This window comes from Trachemys scripta, chromosome 6 (genome assembly GCF_013100865.1).
Source record: "Trachemys scripta elegans isolate TJP31775 chromosome 6, CAS_Tse_1.0, whole genome shotgun sequence".
NCBI classification, from domain to species: Eukaryota; Metazoa; Chordata; order Testudines; family Emydidae; genus Trachemys; species Trachemys scripta.
The window spans coordinates 51,632,489-51,646,774 of record NC_048303.1 but is presented as its reverse complement, the minus strand read 5'-3'; the positions used below and the strand labels follow the sequence as shown (position 1 = coordinate 51,646,774).

Genomic DNA, 14,286 nt, shown 5'->3' with positions numbered 1-14,286 from the left:
ACTGAGGAAGAGGAGTTCTGAATGAGTGGCAAAAGCTCATCTGCCCTAGACTAGGATGTCACAGCTCTGGTCAAGCTCTCCCAGCTTCTAGACAGTCACAAGGCTGCAGTGTTTAGGTTCCACCTATTGGACCCACATGCTTTTATGCTCTCCTGAGTCTGAACAGAGTCCAGGCACTGTTTCTAGGTAGTTTCAGGATTCAGATTTTCTTTCTGGAGAGCTCCCTCCTGAGAGTTGAGACCGGCACAGTCCAACTGCCTAGGCCCTGATACTAGTGCCAGCTCTCCCAGATTCCTCATTTCTAAATCACACTTTTATGAGGACTCCAACCTGGTAAGCACTTAGTTTGCTTCAACTCACATGTCCCTGAAGAGAGAAACTAAAGTCAGACTCTGCAAGAGTTGTTTCTAAAACAGTTACTTTAATGGTACAAAAGACAGATTCTTGAAGAACAAGAATCTAGATTCTTAACCACTCAATTCAGCATAGAGGACAGTTTCATTTTGCTAGTGCTAAGAGATAGCATGCTATCACTACATTTTTCCTGTGCCAAAAGGCTCATCTGTTTAAGCTTGGTGTAAAAAGTTGCTGTTACATAGTAAGCTACAGCATAAGCCTCAGTGCTCAGAACCATTTGATAGTTTGACAGAAGACATCATCCCAAATATTCAGATAAGCTTTTATTTATAAACACATCCAGTGTGGTAGATCTCTTTGTCCTTTGTTCCATGAAAAGACCAGTTGCTCTACAGGCAATATTCCACCGCAAGTCTGCAAGAAAGAGTAACAGAATGAACAATTAGAATGTACATCACCTCTTCCAAGATCAGTATTAAAATGTGTCTGACGCCAAGAACTTAGGCACATGTTGAACTTTATGCACGGAGCCTTTGGCAGATCAGGAGCTGGTCTATATTTGAATGCACTTCAACACTACATTTCTTGGGTATATTGTAAAATAGATACATAGATTAAGGGCAAGAGTCACCATTAGATTTAGTATGATGACCGAACATGCCATAGAATTTCACAGTTTTTCTAGCACTGAGTCAATAAACTCGTTTGACTTAAAGCACATCTTCCAGAAAGGAATCCAGTCTTGATTTGACTACATTGAGAGAGAGAGAGAATGAGAATCCACTACTTCCCATGATAATTTGTTCTAGTGGTTAGTCACTTCCTGTGAAGTATTTTCAATTTGAATTTGTCTAGCTTAACATGACCAGCCATGGGTTCTCACTATGCCTTTCTCTGCAGGGGAGGAGGGAGGAAGCCTTTTAGTACCCTGTATTTCTCCCCATAAAAAGGTACTTATACTAATCAAGTCACCTCTCATTCTCGATAAACTAAACAGTTTGAATTCCTTTTGTATCACTAAGCAATTTTCTAGCCCTTGAATCATTTGTGATCTTTTCTGTTCCCTCTCCAATGTTTTGGAACCCTTTTAAAAATGCAGAAACCAGGAATGGATGCAGTACTCTAGTGCTATATAATACAGTATTACAAATTAAGCTGTTTAGGGCAGCAACCATCTTTTTGTTGTTTGTACAGTACCTAGCACAATAGGATCCTGTGATTAGGGCTCCTATCGCTATAACAATAGGAGTTAGTAAGATGAAGTTTACAGTGTATAAGAATGTATTACAACTATACAATTACCTTTATCAACTAAACATGTCAAGCTTCATTTTACTCTTTGCAACGACAAGATCTATTTTCCATAAGCCATGTTGATTAGGCATTATATTCCCCACCCTTTAAATCAGGGACGGGCAAACTTTTGGCCCGAGGGCCACATCGGGGTTGCGCAACTGTATGGAGGACTGGGTAGGAAAGGCTGTGCCTCCCCAAACAGCCTGGCCCCCGCCCCCTATCCGCTCCCTCCCACTTCCCGCTCCCCTCAGAACCCCCGACCCATCCAACCCACCCTGCTCCTTAATCCCTAACTGCTCTGATCCCTATCCACACCACCATTCCTAACCGCCCCCTGGGACTCCACCCCCTATCCAACCACCCCTGTTCCCCGGCAGGAGCGGTGGGCCACAGCGCTGGCGGCACAGCGAGCTGAGGCTGCGGGGGCGGGGGACTGTGGCGGAAGGACCGGGAGCTAGCCTCCCTTGCCGGGAGCTCAGGGACCAGGCAGGATGGTCCTGTGGGCCGGATGTGGCCCGTGGGCCATAGTTTGCTCATCTCGGCTTTAAACTCTTGATTGAATCCCTCATTATCCACATCATCCCATTTGGCTCTTGAATACTGATGCATTTGCACACTTTCAATCTTTTGGAATGTTGCCAAATTCACTAATGGTGTCGAGCTTGTTGCTGAATTAGTTGAAGTGCCAATCACAGACCTCTTTTAAAGAGGAAGAGTGTATAGCAGGTATAGTCAATAGGTAGATCGCAGGCCAAATCTAGACAGCCAGATGCTTTTGAATGGACTGCAAAAATCTTTTATTATTGTTTTTGTATCTTCTCTGGAGTCTAGCCCTGACCAAGAAATCTGGACCTTGACAAAAAATTGATTATTCCTGGTGTATAGATTAGAAATCAGAACCTGGGGGGGTGGGGGGGGGGGGGGGGAAAGAAGAGAGAAACCAAACTATTCCAAACAAAGTTTTGGTTCTGAAGTTACAGAAGAGAGATGTTTAAAAAAACTGGATGTAAGTGTTGATGAAACCAATCTGCTTGCAAAGGTGTGTACTGCATTTCTGTATTAATATAGTTTTCTTTGGGAGCAATTTTAGTGCTCTTACTCCAAAGGGAAAATAGTAAACCAGTACTTACGTGAAGAAGGGGGAGGAAGAGGAGGGAATCGGTAATGTAATATCTTATGCCTTATAGTGAGAGACTTAAGAAGCTCCATTTATTTAGATTAACAAAGAGAAGGTTTAGGGGTGACTTGATTAGTCCAAGTACCTTTATGGGGAAGAAATTTAATAACTACTCTTCAATCATTAGAAGCAAGAGGAAGACCAAAGACAGGGTAGGCCCACTGCTTAGTGAAGAGGGAGAAACAGTAACAGGAAACCTGGAAATGGCAGAGATGCTTAATGACTTCTTTGTTTCGGTCTTCTCCGAGAAGTCTGAAGGAATGCCTAACATAGTGAATGCTAATGGGAAGGGGGAAGGTTTAGCAGATAAAATAAAAAAAAAACAAGTTAAAAATCACTTAGAAAAATTAGATGCCTGCAAGTCACCAGGGCCTGATGAAATGCATCCTAGAATACTCAAGGAGTTAATAGAGGCGGTATCTGAGCCTCTAGCTATTATCTTTGGAAAATCATGGGAGACAGGAGAGATTCCAGAAGACTGGAAAAGGGCAAATATAGTGCCCATCTATAAAAAGGGAAATAAAAACAACCCAGGAAACTACAGACCAGTTAGTTTAACTTCTGTGCCAGGGAAGATAATGAAGCAAGTAATTAAGGAAATCATCTGCATACACTTGGAAGGTGGTAAGGTAATAGGGAACAGCCAGCATGGATTTGTAAAGAACAAATCACGTCAAACCAATCTGATAGCTTTCTTCGATAGAATAACGAGTCTTGTGGATAAGGGAGAAGCGGTGGATGTGGTATACCTAGACTTTAGTAAGCCATTTGATACGGTCTCGCATGATAGTCTTATCGATAACCTAGGCAAATACAATTTAGATGGGGCTACTATAAGGTGGGTGCATAACTGGCTGGATAACCGTACTCAGAGAGTAGTTATTAATGGTTCCCAATCCTGCTGGAAAGGCATAACCAGTGGGGTTCCGCAGGGGTCTGTTTTGGGACCGGCTCTGTTCAATATCTTCATTAATGACTTAGATACTGGCATAGAAAGTACGCTTATTAAGTTTGCGGATGATACCAAACTGGGAGGGATTGCAACTGCTTTGGAGGACAGGGTCATAATTCAAAATGATCTGGACAAATTGGAGAAATGGGCTGAGGTAAACAGGATGAAGTTTAACAAAGACAAATGCAAAGTGCTCCACTTACGAAGGAACAATCAGTTTCACTCATACAGAATGGGAAGAGACTGTCTAGGAAGGAGTACGACAGAAAGGGATCTAGGGGTGATAGTGGACCACAAGCTAAATATGAGTCAACAGTGTGATGCTCTTGCAAAAAAGCAAACATGATTCTGGGATGTATTAACAGGTGTGTTGTGAGCAAGACACGAGAAGTCATTCTTCCGCTCTACTCTGGTTAGGCCTCAGCTGGAGTATTGTGTCCAGTTCTGGGCACTGCATTTCAAGAAAGATGTGGAGAAATTGGAGAGGGTCCCGAGAAGAGCAACAAGAATAATTCAAGGTCTTGAGAACATGACCTATGAAGGAAGGCTGAAAGAATTGGGTTTGTTTAGTTTGGAAAAGAGAATACTGAGAGGGGACATGATAGCAGTTTTCAGTTATCTAAAAGGGTGTCATAAGGAGGAGGGAGAGAACTTGTTCACCTTAGCCTCTAAGGATAGAGCAAGAAGCAATGGGCTTAAACTGCAGCAAGGGAGGTCTAGGTTGGACATTAGGAAAAAGTTCCTAACTGTCAGGGTGGTTAAACACTGGAATAAACTGCCTAGGGAGGTTGTGGAATCTCCATCTGTGGAGATATTTAAGAGTAGGTTAGATAAATGTCTATCATGGATGGTTTAAACAGTATTTGGTCCTGCCATGCGGGTAGGGGACTGGACTTGATGACCTCTCGAGGTCCTTTCCAGTCCTAGAATCTATGAATCCAGCAGAGAAAGGTATAACAATCCAACGGCTGGATGTTGAAGCTAAATAATTTCAGACTGGAAACAAGGCATACATTTTTAAGAGTGTAATTAGCTATTGGAACAATTCATCAAGGGTTGTGGTGGATTCTCCACCACTGGCCATTTTTAAAAAAAGATTGGATGTTTTTCCAAAGAGAGATGCTCTAAGAATTATTTTGGGGGAAGTTCTCTGGCCTGTATTATGAAGATCAGACTAGGTGAACAGAATCCAAGGCCAGACAAGACCGGTTTCTTAAATGGTTAAGTTTGTTTTAACTAAAGAATAAAATGTTTCTTCTTTTGTTTACATTCTAGATGGTGTATTTTTAATGGCCAAATTAGTTTACATTCTAGAGGGTGTTAACCATGGCCAAATCAAATAATTGGCACATCAGAAAATATTTACAGTATCAGTTATTCATCCTGATTTGTTCAAATGTGTGTCAGAGACCCTGATAAGTGGTATACATGAGCAATGAGATGATATGATGCACTCCTTCTTTCACTTGTTAGAGAAATGCTGTCACTTATTGAAGAGTATAAAGTCATTAGCAATGTTATAATTTTTTTAATCAAATGATCATTGTATCCCCTACTCCACCACCAGGGCCCAATGATGAACACCAAAATTATACCCACATCTGGAATAACTAGCTAGTGACACACAAACTGTTCTGGTCAAAATTTAATTTTTAGACTTTATAAGAAGCACAGTTGGTTCATAGACTCCGGGGGGGGAGGGGGGGGGGGGAGGGGAAGAAGGGGAAGAGTTAAACAAACTGTCAGAATCAGTTACCTTTTTATAGGAATTAAAGCTTGTCCTCTTCATTTCTTGAGCAGCTGGTGCCTTACTACAATGAAAGGCAAGGCAAACCCACTTCCGAAGAACACTACCATTAATCCTAGTAGCCGCCATTTGTTTTCTACAGAAAACGGGATGTTCTAGAAAAGACGAGAGTTTGTTCACAATATTCCATCAATGAACTCACGTTCTAGATGAGCTTTATAAAGGTATGCTTACTCCTTTTTTCCAAAACACTTCATCTAACATTTTGTGCATCTGCCTTTATAAACAAATAGCACAAGTGAAACATGATTCCCATTTACTGAAAGAAATCTTGACAGGTAGTTGGGGGGGAAGGGGGAGGGAGAGAATAAATGAAGTATTAACATATAAACTTGGTACTTTAATAGCTAACCTTCTCAGAAAGAGAAGGAGAATATAGGCTAACCAAGTAGTTTGCAAAATGCCTCCAACACTAGGGTTACCATCCTTCCGTATTTCCCCTAAATAGCTGTCCAGGAGGAATTGGTAACAAGGTTAAAATGTCTGGGTTTTTCTCCCCCTCCTATGCAGAGTGCGGCTGCTGATTGGGCGGCTGGGCCGATTGAGCCGCTCCCATTGGCCTCCAGCAGCTAGAGTCCTCTCCTGCTCCCCCCCTCCCTCTATCTGCAGCCTTGTGTAACACACAAACTGACCCAGTGGGCAGCGTGTTTTGCCTACACGTGGAGCCAGAATGGTAAGGGGAGTCGGGGGGGGGGAGGGGGACAGTCAGGGAGTGGATGGGTCCCCAGCCTCCACCTGCCACCCTCCCGCCGCACGTTCCCCCCCTGCCTGCCTCTCCCTTGCCTGCTTGTACTGCCAGAGCCAGCAGCAACTGCTGTCTGCTGTCCCCGGGTCCTAGCATCCCCCATCCACTAATAGGAAGACAGGCTGCCCTTACCCTGCCCTTCCACCCTAGCCCCAAGCCTCTCCAATGCCCCAAATCCCTCAGCCACAGCCCTCATCCCCCTGCACCCTAATCCTCTGCCCCAGCCCTGAGCCCGCTGCTGCATCATGAACCCCTCATCCCCAGCCAGAGCCCTAATCCCCCACACCCTAATCCTCTGCTCCATCCCTAAACCCCTCATTCTCAGACCCACAGCCCTCACCCCTGCATCCCCTCCTATCGCCAAACTCCCTCCCCCTTCCCACTCCGAAACTCCATCCCAGAGCCTGCACCCCTCACCCCCTCCTGCACATCCACCCCCTGCCCCAGCCCAGAGCCTGCACCCTAATCCCTAGCCCAGGACCTGCACCCCAGACCTCCTCCCCCCCACCCAACTCCCCTCCCAAAGCCTTAGGCAGGTGGGGTGGGTGGGTTCTGGGCACCACCAAAATTTCTACAACCCTGCTACCCATGCCAGTGGATAAGGGTAGGGGCAGATAAGGGACAAGAAGCAAGGGGGTTGGGGTTCTGAGGGGGGCAGTCAGGGGGTGGGAAGTGGGAGGGAGTGGATGGGGACAAGGCAGGGCTCCCCCCCCATCCTCTTTTTTGATTGTGGCAATATGGTAACCCTAACCAACACAGATGTTCAGACACATTTGATCGCTCTACTTTGAAAGGAAAGTACAATCTGGTACATCAGAAAGCGTTTACAGTATCATTGATTTTCTCATACTGTTGTGTTCACATCATTTGTACCACTGGGGCAGGAGGAGTTTGAGAAGAAGAAAGGCAGAGGCATGACAAGGACACGATCCCATCATGGCTGCTGACAGAAATCCGACGGGAGGAGGCAAAGGCCCTCCCTGCCAGAAAGCCCCGGCGCCACAGGAGTCAGACAAAACCGGGTCATTACGTGCTGTGAACGCTGGAGCCGGCTCTGAGTCTTCCACGGTCACTGTGGGGACCAGACACCCACTCGTAGGGGGCTGAGGGGTTAGGGACGGGGGAGAACTCGCCTCCGGGGGTGGGGAACCGGCCAGTCTCCCGAAGGCAGGAATTGAAACCTACCAGAGCGCCAGGAAAATCCCCTACCGGACGCGCCAGGAGGCTCTTGTGTGGGGGGAGTCCCACGGCTGCTCGGCCCCTGCGGGTTCACACGCCTCAAGGGCTCGTTTAACGCACGATCGCCGTTCGCTCCCCGCAAGTCAGCCCAGGCCCTGGCCGGGAGGTGCCGCTCCCCCCTGCCGCGCCTGTGACCCGCAGGCCTCGGCGCCGGGCAGTGACGGGCCAGCCCCGGCCCCCCCGCGCCGTTACCTTTCCCGGCCCGTCCTCATAGTGGGACCTGCGGATGGCGGAGGTAGCGAAGCGGCGGACAGTGGCACCCAACATGGCGCCGGAGCGGGAACGGGTCGGCGCGCGACTGAGGGCCTCTGTCTCCTTCACGACCTTCCTTCCCTAGCCGCTGCGCTTACAAGAACACTGGCGCCGTGGGGCCTTATGGGATACAGTGCGGGACGGTGGCCGCCGAGTTCCCGCTGTCCCGCAGCAGCATGGGAATTGTAGTTCCAGGCGCCACCAGCCTTGCGGGGAGGTCGCGTGACTCAAGCGCAGGCTTGAGCTCCATACTGTCCCTGCCCTTCAAAGAGGATCGGCACTGCCTGGCAGCAGGAGAAACTTCACCGCCTCCCGGGTTAAAAGGCTGTTCCCCTGTCACTAGGAGATGTTCCTGGGGAGTGGCACAGAGCAAACGTTGGCATCACCTCCTGAGAGCTCTGCAGAGATCGCCTGAGGTCTAGGGCCCCTAGGCTCCAGAGTTGCCAATGCTTGGCTCAATTCCTGCAACAAAGCTTCAGGTCCTGGAGTCATGTGATTAGTCAAGACTGGTTTCAGAGTAGCAGCCCTGTTAGTCTGTATCCGCAAAAAGAACAGGAGTACTTGTGGCACCTTAGAGACTAACAAATTTATTAGAGCATAAGCTTTCGTGGGCTATAGCCCACTTCTTCGGATGCAAGTCAAGACTGTGAGCTTTCCTTAAAAAGACAAAAACTAAGTACAATAAAAATATAAAACAACCAATCAGTTTGTAGCCTCAAGATTATGGAGGAAAAACTTGAATATGTGACCAAAGGGGACTCTACAGGCTCAGAAAACAGAAGGCAAAATGAGTCTGTTATTTAAAAAAAAAACACTTTCAACATCACATAAATGTGTGTAACATTGGTCTTGTTTGCAGGATGGTGAGTGGTAAAAGGATTATAATGGACATAAGGCTAAAGTCCACTATAAATTTACACCTATAAAATACCACTAAAATAAATAAGACTGGATGGGCATACCTGAGGGCAGAATTTGGCCCATAATCTCTAGGAGTAAATCAGTTACAATGACTAGTAAATTAGGAGGCCAATGAACATTTGAGAGACAAATTATGAAGATATACACAGCATTGCCAACTCTCCTCATTTTATCATAAGGGACATGATATATATATTTTAAACCCCAGCTCCTTAACTCATGTGATTATACAAAATAGCTTTAAATTTTTTTAAATAAAGGCCATTTCTAGCACTCATGGTTGCAGAAAAAAAGCTCTAAACATGACCCATAAGGGCTCAAAAACTAGAAGGCAAATCAAAAGAACCCAGATTTATTATCTTTTTAAATATCATTTTAAAGCCAATCTCATGAGGACCTGACTCATGATTTTGGAATGCTTACATGGTTGGCAATACTGAAAGAGCCTAGATATGCATTCCTTATGGTAAATAGTACCTTACTGCATGAATAGTCCCATTGAAATCAATAGGCTATATATGTATTCAATGTAAGAATGGCATAATTGGGTCCTTAATAAATTTATGCTTGCAGATATGTTGGATTTATAAGCATAATGAAATCAATTACTGCCATGAAAACCTAATGTGGAAAAAAATGGGTGGGGTATCTATTAAAGAGAATAAGGGGTTAATATGACTACAATTTGTATTATGAGGCAAAGTCTGTATTCAAGCAGAATAGCCAAAAGAGTTATATAAATGAATAAAGAGGGCATGTTAAATATTTAACATGTATCAAAATTAACTATACAAATGATCAAAACTTGAAATAAATAAAATAGCAAAAATTAAAGATTTGGAAATTAATAGAAAAAAGTTAGGGTGACCAGACAGCAAGTGTGAAAAATCAGGACAGGAGGAGGAGGAGGTGGTGGGAATAGGAACCTATATAAGAAAAAGCCCCAAATATCAGGACTGTCCCTATAAAATCAGGACATCTGGTCACCCTAAAGTGTAGATTAATTTATATGAAAGATAAAACGTACATGAATTATATAACAAAAGAGTGTATTAGTAAGTTTGTGAGACAGCTACAAGTATTTCTAAAAACAGCAAAAAGCCACTATAGGATGTATAGTAGTAGTCTATTGGTTAATAACTAAGGTGCATTCTGGGAGTATGTCTGCACTACAAGTGTTACATAAGCACAGCTGAAGTTACACAGCTGTAGCTGGGTCCAGAGTTGGTAGGGTTGCCAACCCTCCAGGATGGTCCTGGAGTCTCCAGGAATTAAAGATTAATCTTTAATTAAAGATTATGACATGTGATGAAACCTCCAGGAATATGGCCAACCAAAATTGGCAACCCTGACAGATGGGGGTCAGGTCAACCTAATTTTTCACAGACCTGAGCAACGTAGCTAGGTCTACCTCAGTTTTAGGTGTAGACCGTGCTTGAGCTATGAGATCAAAGCTGAGCACTAGTAACATGTTAAAGCAGTTCTGAATCCAAATCTCCCCCAAACTTAAGGGTGTTTAGGTTTGAGGCTTTGGTTCAGGTGTATCTCCAGTGATGCACTCCCTCTTGAAGCTTCCTCCTGGGACAATGAGCCCCATCACCAATACAGGTTGTACTGAAATAACATAACTTAGCTCTAAAATCCCCATAGCACATTTTGTTAAAATAGGTGTTTGTACCAGTGTGCTTGGTCAACAGTTTCCTTCCCTCTACTGTTGCATAGCCTGCTGTGTGGTGGTTTTTCACTGTCCCTAGAAGTTACGCTTCACCTGTAGCTGTGTTTTAGTGGTGATGTATGTAGGACAAAATCCTGAAATCCTGTTTTGGATTTTACTCAATCCTTACTCAGGCAAACTCTTTTAAGTATAAAATTAGTTGAGTTATAACATCAGGATTTGGTTATAATTAGTAGACTGTACTGGTAGCCTTTGAGATCAAAGGTGCCATATAGATATATTGGTAGATATTAAAGTTTCATTCAGGGGGAGGGATAGCTCAGTGGTTTGAGCATTGGCTTGCTAAACCCAGCGTTGTGAGCTCAATCCTTGAGGGAGGGCCACTTGGGGATCTGGGGTAACATCAGTACTTGGTCCTGCTAGTGAAGGCAGGGGGCTGGACTCAATGACCTTTCAAGATCCCTTCCAGTTCTAGGAGATGGGATATCTTTATTAATTATTATATAAATGTAAGATTTTCTGATAATATAAGAATGTTGATAACATTTTTTGTTTTCTTTCAGATAACAAGAATGAATTATGATATTTTTAAACACTGGAATTGCTCTACTAGAGTTGAGTGGCATATCCAGTTTGTCTCCACACATTTTTTTGAAACATGTCTTTTTTTTACCTGTGTGGGGAGTCTGAAACTTCATGATTTTTTAATAAAAGTTCTCATTGAGAATCCACTGGCTTAGTCCTTTGTGCCACTGAAGTTCTGTTGCAGACTTCCTACGAACTTTTCATGCAGTCCAGGACTGAATGTGACAGTTCTAAATGCTCTGTCAAATTTGTTCAACGGTTTGTCATCATATCCACTTATCCAACTGGTTCCACATAAACATTGCAAAATGTTAAAGGCCTGGATCATTATTAAAAAAACAGAAAAATCATGTGATCCATGACAGAAACACTATTCTAGCCATAAGTTGCTTAAAGAGACAAGATGGATAAGGTAATATCTTTTAAAAAAAGAAGAACAGGAGTACTTGTGGCACCTTAGAGACTAACAAATTTATTAGAGCATAAGCTTTCGTGGACGAAGAAGTGGGCTGTAGTCCACGAAAGCTTATGCTCTAATAAATTTGTTAGTCTCTAAGGTGCCACAAGTACTCCTGTTCTTCTTTTTGCGGATACAGACTAACACGGCTGTTACTCTGAAACCTGTCATTATGCAAGGCACTGCATTTAGCCGTATGGAATGGAAATCCATCAACCTCATGAAAAAACTCGTACAGATACAGACAGACATCATCTTCCTTTCCAAATGCAAGCAGATGGACATCATACCAAAAGGACTAAAGGTAAAAAATCCATTACAATCTACATATCACACAGACTATGCTGAGAGACTGTGTCACACACTCTCAAAGAAACTGCGAAACCACCTGATCAGCATCCTATACAGCAAACAGGGAAAGATTAAGAATGAGCTCTCAGAACTGGATACTCTCATAAGAAACCAACCTTCCACACAAACTTCCTCATGGATAGACTTTACAAAAACTAGACAAGCCATTTACAAGACAAACTTTGCCTCTCTACAAAGGAAAAAGGACACTAAACTATCTAAACTGCTACATGCCACAAGCAGCCACAACAGTAGTTCCCTTAACCCACCCAGCAATATTGTTAATCTTTCCAGCTATACTCTTAGCCCAGCAGAAGAGTCTGTCCTATCTCGGGGCCTCTCCTTTTGTCCCTCCAGACCCATGAATATGATACAGTTCTGCGGTGACCTAGAATCCTACTTTCGACGTCTCCGACTCAAAGAATATTTCCAACATACCTCTGAACAGCATACTAACCCACAGAATCCTCCCTACCAGCACTACAAAAAAAAGGATTCTGCATGGACTCCTCCGGACGGTCGAAACAACAGACTGGATTTCTACATAGATTGCTTCCGTCGACGTGCAAAGGCTGAAATTGTGGAAAAGCAACATCACTTGCCACATAACCTCAGCCATGCTGAACACAACGCCATCTACAGCCTCAGAAACAACCCTGACATCATAATCAAAAAGGCTGACAAAGGAGGTGCTGTCGTCATCATGAATAAATTGGAATATGACCAGGAGGCTGCTAGACAGCTCTCTAACACCACATTCTACAGGCCATTATCCTCTGATCCCACTGAGGATTACCTAAAGAAACTACACCATCTGCTAAAAAAACTCCCTGACAAAGCACAGGAACAAATCCGTACAGACACATGCCTAGAACCCCGACCAGGGGTATTCTATTTGCTACCCAAGATCCATAAACCTGGATATCCTGGACGCCCCATCATCTCAGGCATTGGCACCCTAACATCAGGCTTGTCTGGTTATGTAGACTCTGTCCTCAGACCCTACGCTACCAGCACTCCCAGCTATCTTCGAGACACCACTGACTTCCTGAGGAAACTACAATCCATCGGTGATCTTCCAGAAAACACCATCCTGGCCACTATGGACGTAGAAGCCCTCTACACCAATATTCCACACAAAGATGGACTACAAGCTATCAGGAACAGTATCCCTGATAATGTCACAGCTAACCTGGTGGCTGAACTTTGTGATTTTGTCCTCACCCACAACTATTTCACATTTGGGGACAATATATACCTTCAAGTCAGCGGCACTGCTATGGGTACCCGCATGGCCCCACAATATGCCAACATTTTTATGGCTGACTTAGAACAACGCTTCCTTAGCTCTCGTCCCCTAACGCCCCTACTCTACTTGCGCTACATTGATGACATCTTCATCATCTGGACCCATGGAAAAGAAGCCCTTGAGGAATTTCACCATGATTTCAATAATTTCCATCCCACCATCAACCTCAGCCTAGATCAATCCACACAAGCGGTCCATTTCCTGGACACTACTGTGCTAATAAGCGATGGTCACATCAATACCACCCTATACCGGAAACCTACTGACCGCTACACTTACCTACATGCCTCCAGCTTCCATCCAGGACACACCACACGATCCATTGTCTACAGCCAAGCTCTAAGATATAACCGCATTTGCTCCAATCCCTCGGATAGAGACAAGCACCTACAAGATCTCTATCAAGCATTCTTAAAACTACAATACCCACCTGCTGAAGTGAAAAAACAGATTGACAGAGCCAGACGAGTACCCAGAAGTCACCTCCTACAAGACAGGCCCAACAAAGAAAATAACAGAACACCACTAGCTGTCACCTTCAGCCCCCAACTAAAACCTCTCCAGCGCATCATCAGAGATCTACAACCTATCCTGAAAGATGATCCTTTACTCTCACAGATCTTGGGAGACAGACCTGTCCTCGCTTACAGACAACCCCCCAACCTAAAGCAAATACTCACCAGCAACCACACATCACTGAACAAAACCACTAACCCAGGAACCTATCCTTGTAACAAACCCCGATGCCAACTCTGTCCACATATCTATTCAAGTGACATCATCATAGGACCTAATCACATCAGCCATACCATCAGGGGCTCGTTCACCTGCACATCTACCAATGTGATATATGCCATCATGTGCCAGCAATGCCCCTCTGCCATGTACATTGGCCAAACCGGACAGTCTCTACGCAAAAGAATTAATGGACACAAATCTGACATCAGGAATCAAAATACTCAAAAACCAGTGGGAGAACACTTTAACCTGTCTGGTCATTCAGTGACAGACCTGCGGGTGGCTATATTACAACAGAAAAACTTCAAAAACAGACTCCAAAGAGAGACTGCTGAGCTAGAATTGATATGCAAACTAGACACAATCAACTCCGGTTTGAATAAGGACTGGGAATGGCTGAGCCATTACAAACATTGAATCTATCT

The 14,286-nt window shown here is 44.4% G+C and overlaps 1 protein-coding gene and 2 non-coding genes across 3 annotated transcripts; all 3 read right to left on the bottom strand.

Moving 5' to 3' along the window:
* Positions 1 to 665: 665 nt before the first annotated feature.
* Positions 666 to 7,952, bottom strand: LOC117879471 (cytochrome c oxidase subunit 7C, mitochondrial). Its single transcript, XM_034774679.1, has 3 exons — positions 7,766 to 7,952; positions 5,539 to 5,684; positions 666 to 771 (listed from the first exon to the last, which is right to left on the bottom strand). Exons 1-2 carry the CDS (start codon positions 7,838 to 7,840, stop codon positions 5,568 to 5,570), a joined length of 192 nt encoding a protein of 63 aa, XP_034630570.1. The 5' UTR covers positions 7,841 to 7,952; the 3' UTR covers positions 666 to 771; positions 5,539 to 5,567.
* LOC117879703 lies at positions 5,130 to 5,184 on the bottom strand. The gene has a single exon (XR_004646358.1). It is a non-coding gene; the product is annotated as a small nucleolar RNA Z39 (small nucleolar RNA).
* Positions 7,144 to 7,207, bottom strand: LOC117879702. Its single transcript, XR_004646357.1, has one exon. It is a non-coding gene; the product is annotated as a small nucleolar RNA Z39 (small nucleolar RNA).
* Positions 7,953 to 14,286: the final 6,334 nt, after the last annotated feature.